The sequence below is a fragment of the Amblyomma americanum genome, chromosome 9 (assembly GCF_052857255.1).
Source record: "Amblyomma americanum isolate KBUSLIRL-KWMA chromosome 9, ASM5285725v1, whole genome shotgun sequence".
Classification (NCBI taxonomy): Eukaryota; Metazoa; Arthropoda; class Arachnida; order Ixodida; family Ixodidae; genus Amblyomma; species Amblyomma americanum.
Window position 1 is genome coordinate 35,027,794 of NC_135505.1, and position 14,191 is coordinate 35,041,984.

Here is a 14,191-nt window from a genome sequence, read left to right on the forward strand (position 1 = left end):
TTCACCGGGCAAGCGTGCGAAGACACAAGTGCTCTTTATACTGCGAACTACCTTGTGCGATCACCAACCATTGTGCCATCATAGTTTTTCATCACCGTGGCGATCATCTGACCAGCCTTAACAGTCTCCTTCAAAGGTTAACTAGCACTTGAAGCGGCACTTGGAGTTCCTCTGCTGGTCGGCGTTTGTAAATCGAGGCACGTCAAAAAAAACCACGGGGCACGCAAAGCTCATAGACGCGAAGTGCCATAACAAATTGAAACTCTCCTGACTGCCTGCGGCACCGCCAAGCATCGGTTTTCTTTTCTTCCAACATTCAGGTTGTCTTTTGTCTGTCTTCCTGGTGTTATAAAAGTGCACTATCGGTTTTAAAACAAAACTTACTTCAATATTGAACCGTGCAACCTTCCTTTGTCAGCCTCAGAGATTCGCAGCCCCATGTAGGAAGGAAAATTCCTCCAAGGTGGCATCTCTTGTCCTATGACGTCATCACGCTTGTACTTGCGAGATTGGCCTGTGGCAGCGATACCTGTATTTTGGTTCTTGCTCTTTTCTACCTTACAAGAGCTTTGTTTTCAGTAAGAGTGGCGTTTTTGTGATCAGGAGCTGGTATTGCATCAATACAAGCCAATTTCAATTTCTCCTAAGTGTCCCTTTAAACTAAGCTGAACCCTTTTCGTTAGCCTCCACATTTCTGACCCGTAGGTGAGTACCGGCAAGATACAGCTGTTGTACACATTTCTCTTGAGGGATATTGGTAAACTGCCATTCATGATCTGAGAGAACCTGCCATATGCGCTCCACCCCATTCTTATCCTTCTAGTTATCTCCCTCTCATGATCCAGATCAGCTGTCACTACCCGCCCTAAGGAGACGTATTCCTTTACAACTTCCAGGAACTCGCTGCCAACTGTGATCTGCTGTTCCCTTCCTAGACTGCTGAACATTACTTTGGTTTTCTGCATGCTAATTTTTAGATCCAGTGTTCTGCTCTGCTTGTCTAACTCATTGATCATAATTTGCAGTTCATCTCCAGAGTGTCTCAGCAAGGCAATGTCATCAGTGAATCACAGATTATTTAGGTATTCTCCATTTGCTCTTATTCCCAACTGTTCTCAATTCATGGCTCAGAATACCTCCTGTAAACAGGCGGTGAATAGCATTGGCGAGATCGTGTCTTCCTGCCTGCCACCCTTCCTTATTGGAATTTTATAGCTGACTTTATGGAGGACTATGGTAGCTGTGCAGTTGTTATAGACATCTTCCAGTATTTTAACATAAAGCTCTTCTTTACCCTGATTCCGCAACGCCTGTATGACTGCTCAGGTTTTCACTGAGCCGAACACTTTCTTGTAATTAATGATGGCTATATACAGAGGTTGGTTATATTCGGCACATTTCTCTATCACCTGATTGATAGCGTGAATATGATTTAATGTGAAATATCTTTTACGAAAGCCTGTCTGATCATTTTGGTTGATTAAAGTCTAAGCTTGCCTTGACACTATTAGCAATTACCTTAGTAATTACCTTGTAGGCAACAGATAGTAAGCTGACCGGACTGTAATTTTTCAGGTCCTTGGCGTCTTCCTTCTTATGAATTAAGACAATGTTTGCATTCTTCCAAGCTTCTGGTACGGTCGATGTCATAAGGCATTGCGTATAGAGAGTGGCTAGTTTTTCTCGCCCGATCTCCCCTCCATTCTTCAACAGATCTGCTGTTACCTGGCCCATCACCAGCTGCTTTTCCTCTTTCCATTGAGCCATGATAATGTCAGGAACCATGACAATGTCAGAAAAAAAAATCACCCTAACTTACAATTGCCAACCACAGCACATGTTGTGTGCCAAGATCACAATCAAACTGCTTCCATGAGTTTGGCATTCGTGTTAACAAGCGGACACAAAGACGAAAAATTTAGATGCAAAAGTGAGCACACCGCACATGCGTCTGCCATACACAGAGCCCCAAACAGAAACACAAACCACTAAATGCCCAACGACATGCACTGGCTTGGTGTTTGCTTTTGTAATTAGGTTTAGCGCTGTGTAAAGCTGAAAGTCGGCCTCGCAACCAGCAATAGAGTATTCCTAGGGGTTAGAGTTTTCAGTTTACAGCAGTTGAGGCAACAAATTTTAGCTGTGTTGTTCCCTTTAGAATGATGCACAGCACATTAGGAAACACAGACAGCCAAATGGATTGCACCAGCAAGCAGTAAATAATTTATAATTGAATTTTTTTTCTCTCATGCAGTTTCAGTTTTCGTTTCAACAGCCAAGCTATGATGTACAAGACAAGTTCAAGTCACATGAGGCATACAAAAATTGCAGTATGGTTACTGCTTTCTTTCTTTGAATTTATATCCACTCTTACACAAGCGAGTTGGAATGACAAAAAATGAATAAGCAGCAATAACATCGCAGTTTTTGATTCAGGTAGTATCCCGAAGAAATGTGGTATAAAACAATTCTGCCGACCAAATTCCATTTCTGTGCGAAATTTGAGCTCTAACAATTCATTGGTTTAGCTGTGAGATGTATTCTACAGCGCGTGTTTAATTGCGCAACACGCTATATGACATACTGCACAAAGCAAGGAAAACCGGCTGTGCTATTTTGCGGGGACCTCCTGCTTGTACGTCCTGTCCCCATCAACCCGCGAGGACATCTGATGGTTGGCAGGGTTGCTTCTGATGCCTTTAATGAACTTCTGCAGCGCCAATTGGTTTCATATTCAGTGCACCCGCTTTGTGGCAGTTGCTGTAGCAACGCGCGAAGCTCGCGATACTTCTTCAGTGGCGGTATTTACCTCTAGCTATCAGTCAAGATTTCAGAATATCCGCAGTTCTTAGAGGTATAGGGTAATATAAATGCGCAGCACTGTGGAGAGCGGCTCAGCTCTGCCGAAAATTTCGACTAAAACCGATATTTTGATATTCGATTTTTTGAAGCTTGGAAAAAATCCACCTTGGCACAAATAAGTTCACATAGACAAAACAAAAGAGACAAGGAGACAATGGACAGGCGCCTTGTTTCTTCTGTTTTGTCTGTGTGAATTTATTTGCGCCAAGGTGCCAAGCTTCAAAAAATGCTAAACCAACTAGCCCAGCAACATCCCTAACTGAGCGATTTTCGAGGCAACGAAGCTTTACAGGACTCCTCTCGCTGCTCGTTTTGCTTGGTTTTTCTTCTAAAATCACTTGTAATATCTTCACGAACACATGTGGACGAAGTAAAGCTGAACGAGAAGGTTTTGGGAATACATGATTTTGTTTGCACCCCTGAAAAACAAAAACATCGATGCACCGAAGTTCACGATATAACGAAGTTTTTTCCGAAAAGTACTACTTCATTATATCGAGGTTCAACTGTACATGACTGCAGGCGGTACGGCACAATGCGGACAAAAGACAAAGAGAAGACCACACAGACTAACAACTGAGGTTTATTGAAAAAGACATGTACACTCAATCTACAACCAGCAGTGTCTCCAACAGAATGTGTTACTGATGAGAACCGAGATGTCTAATTTCGCAGTCATGGATAAGCACAAGAGTGCTCACACGCGTAGCATTTTTCTTCTCTGCGAGGCATATCATATTCACAAGAAGAGTGACACAAGCGTGAGCACTCCTCCTGTGCTTATCCATAACTGCAAAATTAGGTATCTGGATTCCCTACACACGCTTGTCACCACCGTTAACAGTCATGGCATGCACTACAATGAGACTAGTACCTGATTTTTTCGGTGACCACGGGGGCCTCTCTGGGGGCATCCAGGCGTGCCGAGAACTGTTCTTTGGCACGCTGCATCTGTGTCTCCTGCGCCATATGCATAATTACCATGGTTTCAGGGGCTACACAGTCGCAGACTGCCCCTTGACACACCCACCATGCTACACATCAGTACAGAGGAACTGGTTCACTAAAGCCGATGCTGGAGCCCCAACAACACCAAGTGCATTAACAGGGCTTCAAGCAAATGTTCAGCCCCCTCCAAATTGGAATGCCAAGGTTTGCTGTGGTTCCGTGTGCATTTATATCTTATTATTGATATTCATGTGTGTGAAATACTATACTGTACTATATTTTCATACAATCCGCTCCTGCTGTAGCCCCTGAATGGGGCTGCAGTATTTAAAATATAATACATAAATAACCTGCAATAAGGTAAAAACTTGTGCTTGTTGGTTCTGACCTAAAACCATAGTTGTAGCGCAACACCCGACAAGGGCACAGAATGAGATGACACACAAACAGCGATAACTTCCAACTACTTTATTGTGAAGAAACACATCTATATACACACGCTGAATTGCTGTGATATCGCCAGACATACATGATATCGTCGAGCCCGAATGAGCACAAATTCTTTTTGGGACAGATTAAGAACAGAGTGGGTGCTAACACAGATACTTCCTAATCGATCTATCTTCAATTATTTCCCGCGTGTGCTTATCCTTGTTTTTACAGATTAGAACTGTCTTGTCATAGACAGGTGTACACCCTCTGCACTCATTTCAATGATGATGATGATGACAGTGAATTTTTATGGTGCAAGGTATTTTTAGTATGCTCAAGGTGGGGTCGAAGACCCATTTCCCAAGCATTTCACCTTGATTAAGCCGAGCACCAGGGCAGGGGAAGCTTGTACTCATTGCAATGACAGGTGTACCCACTGGTCATTGCAATGCGCTACAAGCAACCCATCCTGTTCAATTTTGTTCTTTAAATTGTGCTGAGGCACTCATTTAAACACTGACCAGTTTGTCCTACATACTGCTTCCCAAACGAGAGCGGAATGTGACAGACCACACCCGCTTTGTATTCAGTAAAGGGAACTGTGTGCTTCTTCTTGCACACCCTGGGCACGCGGCTCTCAGGTCCGTTAATCCTGTATAGCCTAACTTATCACGGGCCGATAAAACGAAACATACATCTATACGCTTCGCAATACGCTTAATTTTGTGGGATACAATGTGCATATACCGAACAACTGCAAGTTTTTCCGTTTTTCTCCAACAGCACAAGCAGCAGCTTGGCTATCTGCGTTTACATTCCGCAATGGTGATTCTGCAAGAGCTATCAGCATGTGACAAGGGTAGCAAGCGAGTGACTACCTATTGCACTGTTGCTGGAAAATACTGTACATCAAATCAGGGCAAGACTTACAAATGGCACTTTGAAAGCATAGATTGGCAATCGCCTTTTTGGCCTGTTTGGAATGTCAATTCGATTCAGTTCAGGTCAATTCTGCACATTCCAAGCCTGCATTAGCACCCCCTCTGTTAATGTCTCAAAAAGAATTTGCGTTCATTCAGGGTCAATGATATCATGTATGTCTGGTGATATCACGGCAATGCAGCGTGTATATATAGATGCGCTCCTTCAATAAAGTTGTCGTGTGTTGCGCTACAACGATGGTTTTAAATAAATAACCATCATCAGCCCAACTGCACCCACTGTAGGACAAGGGCCTTTCCCATAAACCCTGTCCTATGCCAGCCCTTTATCTTAGCAAACTTCCCAGTCTCAAGCGCCTACCTGAATTTCTGCCGCCCCGACCTTCACTTAACAGTAGCATTCACAACAATGGCAGGCACTGGAATGTAAGAAGAGGCAATGCTTATAACCCCACAGTTTGTCGATTACTAATTGCCTACATTTTTTGTATGTTAGCCACTCTATTTTGACTGTTGGGAGATGAATTCCTGCCCAATGATTGACAAGCTGCAACTCAAAAGGCAGCCAAATTTTCATTGACTGCCCACCAGGGGCCTTCAAGTATTCACTAGAATAACAGATGAGCCAACAGTATTAGTGCATCAGTGAGGTGACGAGCTAGTCAGTCCAGAGACATACTTCAGATCCTCTGTGCACTTCATGGTCAAACATGATGTTTGCTTTGCGTGTTCATCGGACATTGCAAAGGTGTGCTAGTTGCCATCCACGAGAAAGCAGACAATGAAGCGTTCGTCCTGGGGAGCTTGTGCCACACACACCAAAAGAAAATCACTGATCTCTTTAAATAAACAAGCAACAAACTACTGGCTGCACTCCTGTTTGTTGACTGCCTAGCTCACTCGTGTGCGCTTCTCAAAGGTATGAAAATTTCTTTGTGCAGCGCATTTACCAGTTTTCATTCCACAGCCTTTCAATTTTACGATATTTCAATACAATGAACGATTCTTGGCGGGCCCATGAAAGTCGTTGTATCGAGGTTTCACTGTATTACAGCCATCCTGACATCTTATACTGGCCTACATTTTGTTTGTGTGTCACACGTGCACTGAACTTCTAGTATGTGCCTGCACATGCACCCCAAGCAGCACTGCCTCCCGCTGAGAAGGCAACCAAGCTACACTGTAACAGACTGCTGCACTGTGGACACCAACAATGAAAACGGCACCATCACAAGAGCATTAAAAATGAGCTGGATGCTGGACTCCCCCATCAAAAAAAGGAAAGGTGGTAAGTTTGCTCGTCGTATTAGCCCACAGTAGCAGCAAAGAAGCCGTGATAACCACATGCAGATATCAAAAAATAATTGGAAAAAAACAGCACACCTTGAGACACAGACCCAGGAAGATATAATGACAGAACGCTGACTTAACTAGTTCTTTATTGCAGAACGACACAATATATATACAGAAAGTGGGCGGGAATACATGGGAAGCAGCTGCTTGGTTTGCACGCGACAAAAGGATAACTGAGGTGAAAAGACACGAGATAACAATGTACACCTGAGAATGAATAAAAGGTAAGGGCAGGTAAAGGATGGCACCGGAAGGCAGTAACAGAGTAACAAATGACAATGTGCAATAACAACATGAAAAAATGGAATAAAAAGCCAAAAGGCCGTTACAAGCAGAATGAAGATAAAATGCATTAAAAGGTCCAAAAAAGGGCTGTTAAAAACAAAATGAAAACTAAAATCCATTAAAAGAGCCAGAAAGGCAATTAAAACAGGAGGAAAATCCGATGCCAAAAGGGCCAATAAGAGATAAAGATTGAATTCAGAACCCGTCCAATAAAACTTCGAGGTTAGGGTACTACTACCTAATTACTCCAACGAAACCTGGCTCAAATAATTCAATTCCCATTTTGTTAGAGCTATCGATGATGTGCTCACACAATCTTCTCCTAGCTTTAGAATGTGGGCGGCTTCTATAATTTCACGTGTGAGTTCTAATGGGTACAAGATTTTCCTCGGCCTGGTGCTCAGCTCTTCTGGGGTGAGATGCTTGGGAAAAAGGTCCTGACCACAGCTGCCTTGATGGATCAGAGATAAGTTCTGCCGTCAAGCAACCTTAAATCCGCTTTGTCCGGTAGAAGCCCATTTGTGGCCCTTTTTCGACATCGTCACAACCTGCCCACCGTGGCAGGTAGCAACCTGGCCACCGAATTGTCAGCAACCTGCTTGAAGGTACTCAAACATTCTAGAAGTTATGACTCATGTATACCATATAAGGGCAATGAAACCATTTCTAATTGCAGTTTTGGTGGCAAAACAGCAAGAACATTAGACCCTCCTTATAGAAACCACAGCAGGTAACCTAAATGCTATCGCATTTCCTTTGTGGTTAAGAAAACGCCCCAGTTTTTTTTCCACAGCCTGTACTTTGTATTCGGGCACCGTGGGAGAATGTGCAAAGTTGCTGCCATTCACCATTACACAAGCAGTCTATCTTGCAATTCAGTGCACATCCACCACACCACAATGCACCACTTGTGCAACCTTTCCCTTTCCTACTCCTGCTGTTGCTCTGCCGACGTTCAAATAAAAAAATGCTGGTCCCAGCCAAGCATGCACAGAGAAGAGTCTAGTGATGTCACAGAACAACATACAGGTTTGGAAAGGACCCTACGTAAACGACTCAAGCAGTGGAAAACTGCAAGCTCTACGAGCTCAGTCTGCAAATTCTGCAACTTTCCATTCTGGTCTCGACGCCTCGCACCCAAATTTTATTTCCTCAGCTTGAGTGGTCTATACAAGTAATGCCCCTTCTCTCACTTGACTGCTCCAGTATTGAGTCTTTCAAAAAATGTAGTCTGGAGTAGCCGTGACTACACTCGAGAGGAATCCGAGGCACGGCAACGCAAATTGTTAAGAAATTCTACAGTATGTGCTCAGCTGTGGCCACACACACAAACATACACACATTTATGGCAGAAACTAAAAACCCATGTTTTCATTTATGCATATCCATCCTTCCTGGACAGAGAAGATCCGTTCCCCCCTGTACAAAAATCTGCCAAGAAGGCAAGTGCGTGCCCGAAAAGCGACAAGCAAATGCTGTAGTCCTGGAACACACCAGAGGTGACGTCTTCACTCACCTCAAGGCGGGGCTTCTTGACGACCTCATTATGGGGCTTCTCTGCCGTTCTCTTCACTAAAGAAACAAAGCAAGCAAATAAATAAACACAGTTCAACACGATGGCAAGACGGGCGAGTCGGTGATGCATACTTAAGCGATAATTGTGCAAAAGACAAGGACAACAGGGAAAGAAAACAACAGGACCAGCGCTAACTCGCAACTTAAGGTTTATTCACAGGAAACCGCAGCCCTGTGTTTAATTGAAGAACTGAATCTCGACCGACTCAGAGCAGGAGTGAAAAAATCGAAAGGCCTTTGTTTAAAGGCCTTTTTCTCTGTCAAGACACATAAAGGAGACTTGCCATTGCGTGTGATTGTGACGGACAAGGGTACTTGGCAATGTGAAGTCTCCAGGTACCTACAGAAGAATTTGGCTTCCCTAGCAATTAATGACCCTTTTAGGGTTCGCAACTCTGAGGGCATCGTAAAATTTCTTCAGCATGATAATCCAGGGTCCCGTAATGTATTTAGTGTTGACGTGGTTGATTTGTTTTACTCTCTCCCTCCCAATGAAATTACGAGTGCCATGGAAAAATGTATCACAGCAGACAACGATGAAGAAGAATTTTTAAGAGTTTGTGGCATATCGGTAGCTAGCTTGCTTGAATTACTGTCATTTTATGTAAAGGCTACATTCATTGAATGGGAAGGTAAACTTTTCACACAAAAAGCAGGTGTTTGCATTGGTTCCAGGGTGGCACCGGTGTTAATTGACATCTTTTTATCCTTCGTAGATCGGGGCATTCAAGCAAACTTTGTCCGGGATAGCGTCGTGGATTTTCCGTTACATTGACGACTTCTTAATCTTTGTCGATAAAACTAACTTTTCTAGACATATGACTGATGTTCTGAAAGTGTTTAAAAAAAATGCTCAAGGTCTGCAATTCACCACAGAGGTCACGGCAGATAACAAGCTGCAGTTTTTAGATTTGAGCCTGGAAGTTCAGACGGGACATTATTGTTGGGAATACTTGCCAAGAGCTGGCAAGCCGTTGTTGAACTACAACTCACATCATTCTAAAACAGCAAAAACGAATTGTTGTTTCATCGTTGTTTTCTGCTTTGTCCAAATCTTGTGACCATTTGGTTAATCAGAGCTTCAACGAACAGGCTAAAAGATTAAGAGAAGCAGGGTACCCGAATGATGCCATCTTGTTGGGCTGCAGCAAGAAAGCCAAAAAACTTAAGACCTCGGCTGGTGTGCCTGGGTCACACAAAGAGAAGGAAAGGAAGAAGGTTGCAGTTTTCCCGTATGTGCACTGCCTTTCGCATAACCTGAAAAAAGTGGCGAGCAGGTATAAAATACGGGTTGTCTTTTCAGCTCCTAAAAGAATTAAAAGGTTATGGGCTAAGGTGGAAAGACGGGCTGAAAAACAAAACGAATCCCAAAGTACCTGTGGAATTAAACATGAAACTAAGTATGATCCATGCTCAGAAGGGGTTGTTTAAAGAATTCTTTTTCTTGCGGACAAGCATATATTGGCCAGACGGGTCGTTGTATTGACACGCGCCTAACTGAGCATGCTAATACATTGGAGGCTAAGAAACCTACGAATCTAGTTGATCATATAAGAGACTGCAAATCTTGCATCCCTTCTTTTCATCACTATGATGTTTTGTACAGTCACCCAACACAGTTAACCAGGAAGATTATGGAGGCTTTTTACATGAAGAAAAAAACTAGATTGTGCGTTAGCAGCCCGTCGGTTTGTCTGCATGACAGTGAGGTTCGTTTCCTCAATTCCACGTAGCTACACGTCTGTTTGTTTTGCTATCTTGTTCGTTTGCCCTCTTTATATTCCTTGCTTCCTGTGAATAAACCTTCAGTTGTGAGTTAGCGCTGGTCCTGCTGTTTTCTTTTCTTGTTGTCCTCGTCTTTTGCGCTAGTTTCACTTAATAGCGCAAAAGGCGAAATGTGCCTAGCACTGATCATCTGCGTCACCTTGTGCTGCCTCATACATTCAGTAAAACCATCCCTCTTCCTTCCTCAACACATGCGTCGACAGCACAATGTTGGCAGCCTCCGCAATAACCAGACCAATAGGTCAGCATTGTCCCTGGGGGCATGCGCTGACATCACAGTCCTGTGGCTGAGCAAAAGATGGCGGTCCTTCAAATGAAACTGCCCTCATTTACAATTCACTGCTTCGGCTGACATGTTAAGAATAAATAATGATTGTGTCCACAGCGCTTCTATCGGAGACACTGCTGGATCAGCCACTTCAGACACCAAGCTTTGTGTTGCAACACGGACATGCATAAACACACAGAAAGAATGAGATTCCTTTTAAGGATGCATTCCAATACCTCCATGTTGTACTTAGATGCCCAGATGGACAGCCACCAAGGAAGACTCCTTTGCCAAAGACAACATTAGTGCAGGTATCTAAAGATGGCGTAGCACTATGTGGATCACAGTGTGTTGTGCTCTTCATGGGCACCGAAGCGTCGAGAAGCACGATCCTTCAAATGTGAGTCATTCCACTGAGTTAATCTGTATGCAAACTAGTGGCTAATCATGCAAACCTCGTGGACACACAGTTCCTCGCAGTGCATGTTCGTAAATTGCACAGGAGAGAACCATACAAGTGAGACCTTTGCTGAAGTAGTGGATTCTGTAAGTTTATAATCTGATATTGCTGGCTGTTTGATTTTAGTCTGTATAAGATTAAAACACGTTGCTATATTTGGGTTCCTCACCAGGTGTCATAGCGGATGGCTGGTGTAACAGCATTTCCCTTGCTGCTTTGGCGATGCCATGTTTGGCGCATATTCTTTTTATCTAGGGGTGTACGAATATTAGAAAATTTAAAACTATGAATTGAACATTCTCATATTCAATTCATCAAACAAGTCTAAAAGTGGATGCTGAAAATTATTCGAAACGAATCAATATGTTTCCATGTTTTTGAATACTGCTCAAATAATTGACTCGAAGTTCTAATAAGGCTCGCCGCATCTTTCTTTCTTGACGACTGTTTGAAGAACAGGATCCACCCCTATGCCTTGCACCAAGCTGCTGCGACCAGTATGTGCGGAATGGAGGGTTCAGCACTGTAAACCGGGCCCATGTGTGACGGCGCTCATAATGCTCATGCATGTCCTCTGAAATTGGACGACACAGCAGGGTTCCAGCAGGTTCAGCAAACCCTGCCTTCGTGCCCATCTCGGAGGCTATGGCTATACATACATAGCAGCCCTCGCCAGCCTCATGTACACTGATGTGGCACTGGTTTACTCTTTTTTGTTGCCACTACGAAAAGGTCACTTTTCATTTCCTCTTAGTGCTCTCTATGCTATCACATACTTTCATCCTCTGCTGTGCTCGTTCATTCTGCCAGTTCAAAGGTTAATGCAAACGCTGCTGCCCAATACAGGAACGAACATTTAAAGGAGTTATGACATGGTCTGCCAATAAATTGTTGTTTTACCTAGCAGGTACTAGCCACATCGTTATGCATACTTAAAAGAGCAATAGATCTCTATGTGCATAACAATAACTGCAACAAAAGTGATGTTTCTAATCAACATCATTACAAAGACACAGCCAAAATTGTAACCCCCTGCATACCTTGCGAAACCAAAACTAAATGTTCGAATAAAAACCTTATTTCTACATTATTACAATTTTTCTTGTTCATCTTTCAGTCTAGACTTCTAATAACCGTTCGTTAGAATCTATGCCTATTTTTGTTTGCATTTAGTAACTAAAGTGCTCAGAACAGCAATGCAAGTCGTTTGGAACACACTGGATGGTTATGTGAGGATACCAAAACTGAAATTTGGTTTGTATGATGGCATGTGTCACTTTTACAATGATAACAGAGGTACGCTAGACGTTTTGAAGCATATTAGGATCAAATCTGGTGCGCTCACACAGAAAGCTTGTTCAGTATGTAACCAACAACAGCGTATCTGGAAATCTTTGAAATCTTTTTTGGCCAACTGATGCCACAAAAAACAAGAAAAAAGTGAGCTGCCACATGAGCAAAGTCAAGGAAAAGGAAGACTAAGGCGGAGCTGAGCTACAAATATGATGGATTTTAAGCCTCCGGGACATTCCTTTATGGCATTTGCAGTTATTCTGAATCTTCTTTTTCGGAACTCACTTTTTTGCCATTTCTTCTTACACGAGAAATCCTAGCTTATCCCTGTACAAGATTTTTACTGAAACTTTTTACACTAATTTTTTATACATATAGTTAAGCAATGAACCACAATAAGTCATAATCATCACCCTCATCATCCTGACTACACCCACTGCAGGGCAAAGGCTTCTCCCATGTCTCCCAATTAACCCTGTCCTTTGCCAACTGTGGCCACTGTATCCCCGTAAACTTCTAAATCTCATCCCCCCACGTAACCTTCTGCCGCCCCCTGCCCTTGCCTTCTCTTGGAATTCACTCCGTTACCCTTAAGGACCATCGGTTATCCTGCCTTCACATCACATGCCCTGCCCAAGCCCAATTCTTCCTCTTGATTTTGACTAGGATGCCATTAACCCGCGTTTGTTCTCTCACCCACTCTGCCCGCTTCCGGTCTCTTAACGTTACACCTATCATTTTTCTTTCCATGCCTCGCTGCATTGTCCTTAAGCTGAACCCTTTTCGTTAGCCTCCCCGTTTCTGCCACGTAAGCGAGTACCGGTAAGATAAATCTGTTGTACACTTTTCTCTTGAGGGAAATTGGTAAACTGCCACTCATGATCTGCGAGAATTTGCCATATGTGCTCCACCCCATTCTTATCCTTCTAGTTATTTCCCTCTCATGACCCGGATCAGCTGTCGCTACCTGCCCTAAGTACCACTTCCAGCCCCTTGCTGCCAATTGTGAACTGCTGTTCCGTTGCGCGACTGTTGAGCATTACTTTGGTTTTCTGCATGTTAATTTTTAGACCCACCATTCTGCTCTGTCTGTCTAACTCACATATCATGCTTTGCAGTTCATCTCCAGAGTGGCTTAGCAAGGCAATGTCATCAGTGAATCACAAATTACTTAGGTGCCCTCCAAGAACTCTTGTCCCCAACTGTTCCCAATTCAGGCCTCGGAATACCTCCTGTAAATATGCGGTGAATAGCATAGGCGAGGTCGTGTCATTCTGGCTGCCACCCTTGCTTATTGGAATTTTATACCTGACTTTATGGAGGACTATGGTTGCTGTGCTGTTGTTATAGACATCTTCCAGTATTTTCACATAAACCTCTTCTACAGCCTGGTTCTGCAATGCCTATCTGACTGCTGAGGTTTTCACTTAATCAAATGCTGTCTCATAATCAATGAAGGCTATATACTGGGGTTGGTTATATTCTGCACATTTCGCTATCATCTGATTGTTAGTGTGAATATGATCTATTGTCAAGTACCCTTTACACGAGAGCCTGCCTGATCATTTAGTTCACTGAAGTCTAAGGTTGCCCAGATTCTATTAGCACTTGCCTCAGTTAATACCTTGTTGGCAATGGACAATAAGCTGATTGGTCGATTTATTTTTCAAGTCCTTGATGTCTCCTTTTTTATGGGTTAAGGTAATGTTAGTGTTCTTCCAAGTTTCTGACACACTCGAGGTCATAAGGCATTGTGTATGCAGGGTGGCTACGTTTTATAAAGAAAATCATGCAATTTGTTTTCTTAATGCTGCATTTTTTCTCAAACAATGCCTATACAAAAGTGTTTGTTTCTGGTAATTCAACTATTACATGACAGCTGATGGTATCACAATTATCGTCGTACACTGCACAGCTCCGATCTTAATGTGTGTAACAGCAAAAGCAATTTTATTTCCAAAGAACTAAATTAAAGGAGTACAAATACCG

At 43.1% G+C, this 14,191-nt stretch overlaps 1 protein-coding gene across 1 annotated transcript in view; it reads right to left on the reverse strand.

Annotated features, from left to right (window-relative positions):
• Window positions 1–14,191, reverse strand: part of LOC144103229 (parafibromin-like) — a 136,705-nt gene that overhangs the window by 105,292 nt on the left and 17,222 nt on the right. The window contains exons 5-6 of the mRNA XM_077636006.1: window positions 8,338–8,393; window positions 3,737–3,822 (exon numbers count right to left, since the gene is read on the reverse strand). Coding sequence (XP_077492132.1) covers window positions 3,737–3,822; window positions 8,338–8,393 — 142 coding nt within the window. The remainder of the gene's footprint in view (window positions 1–3,736; window positions 3,823–8,337; window positions 8,394–14,191) is intronic.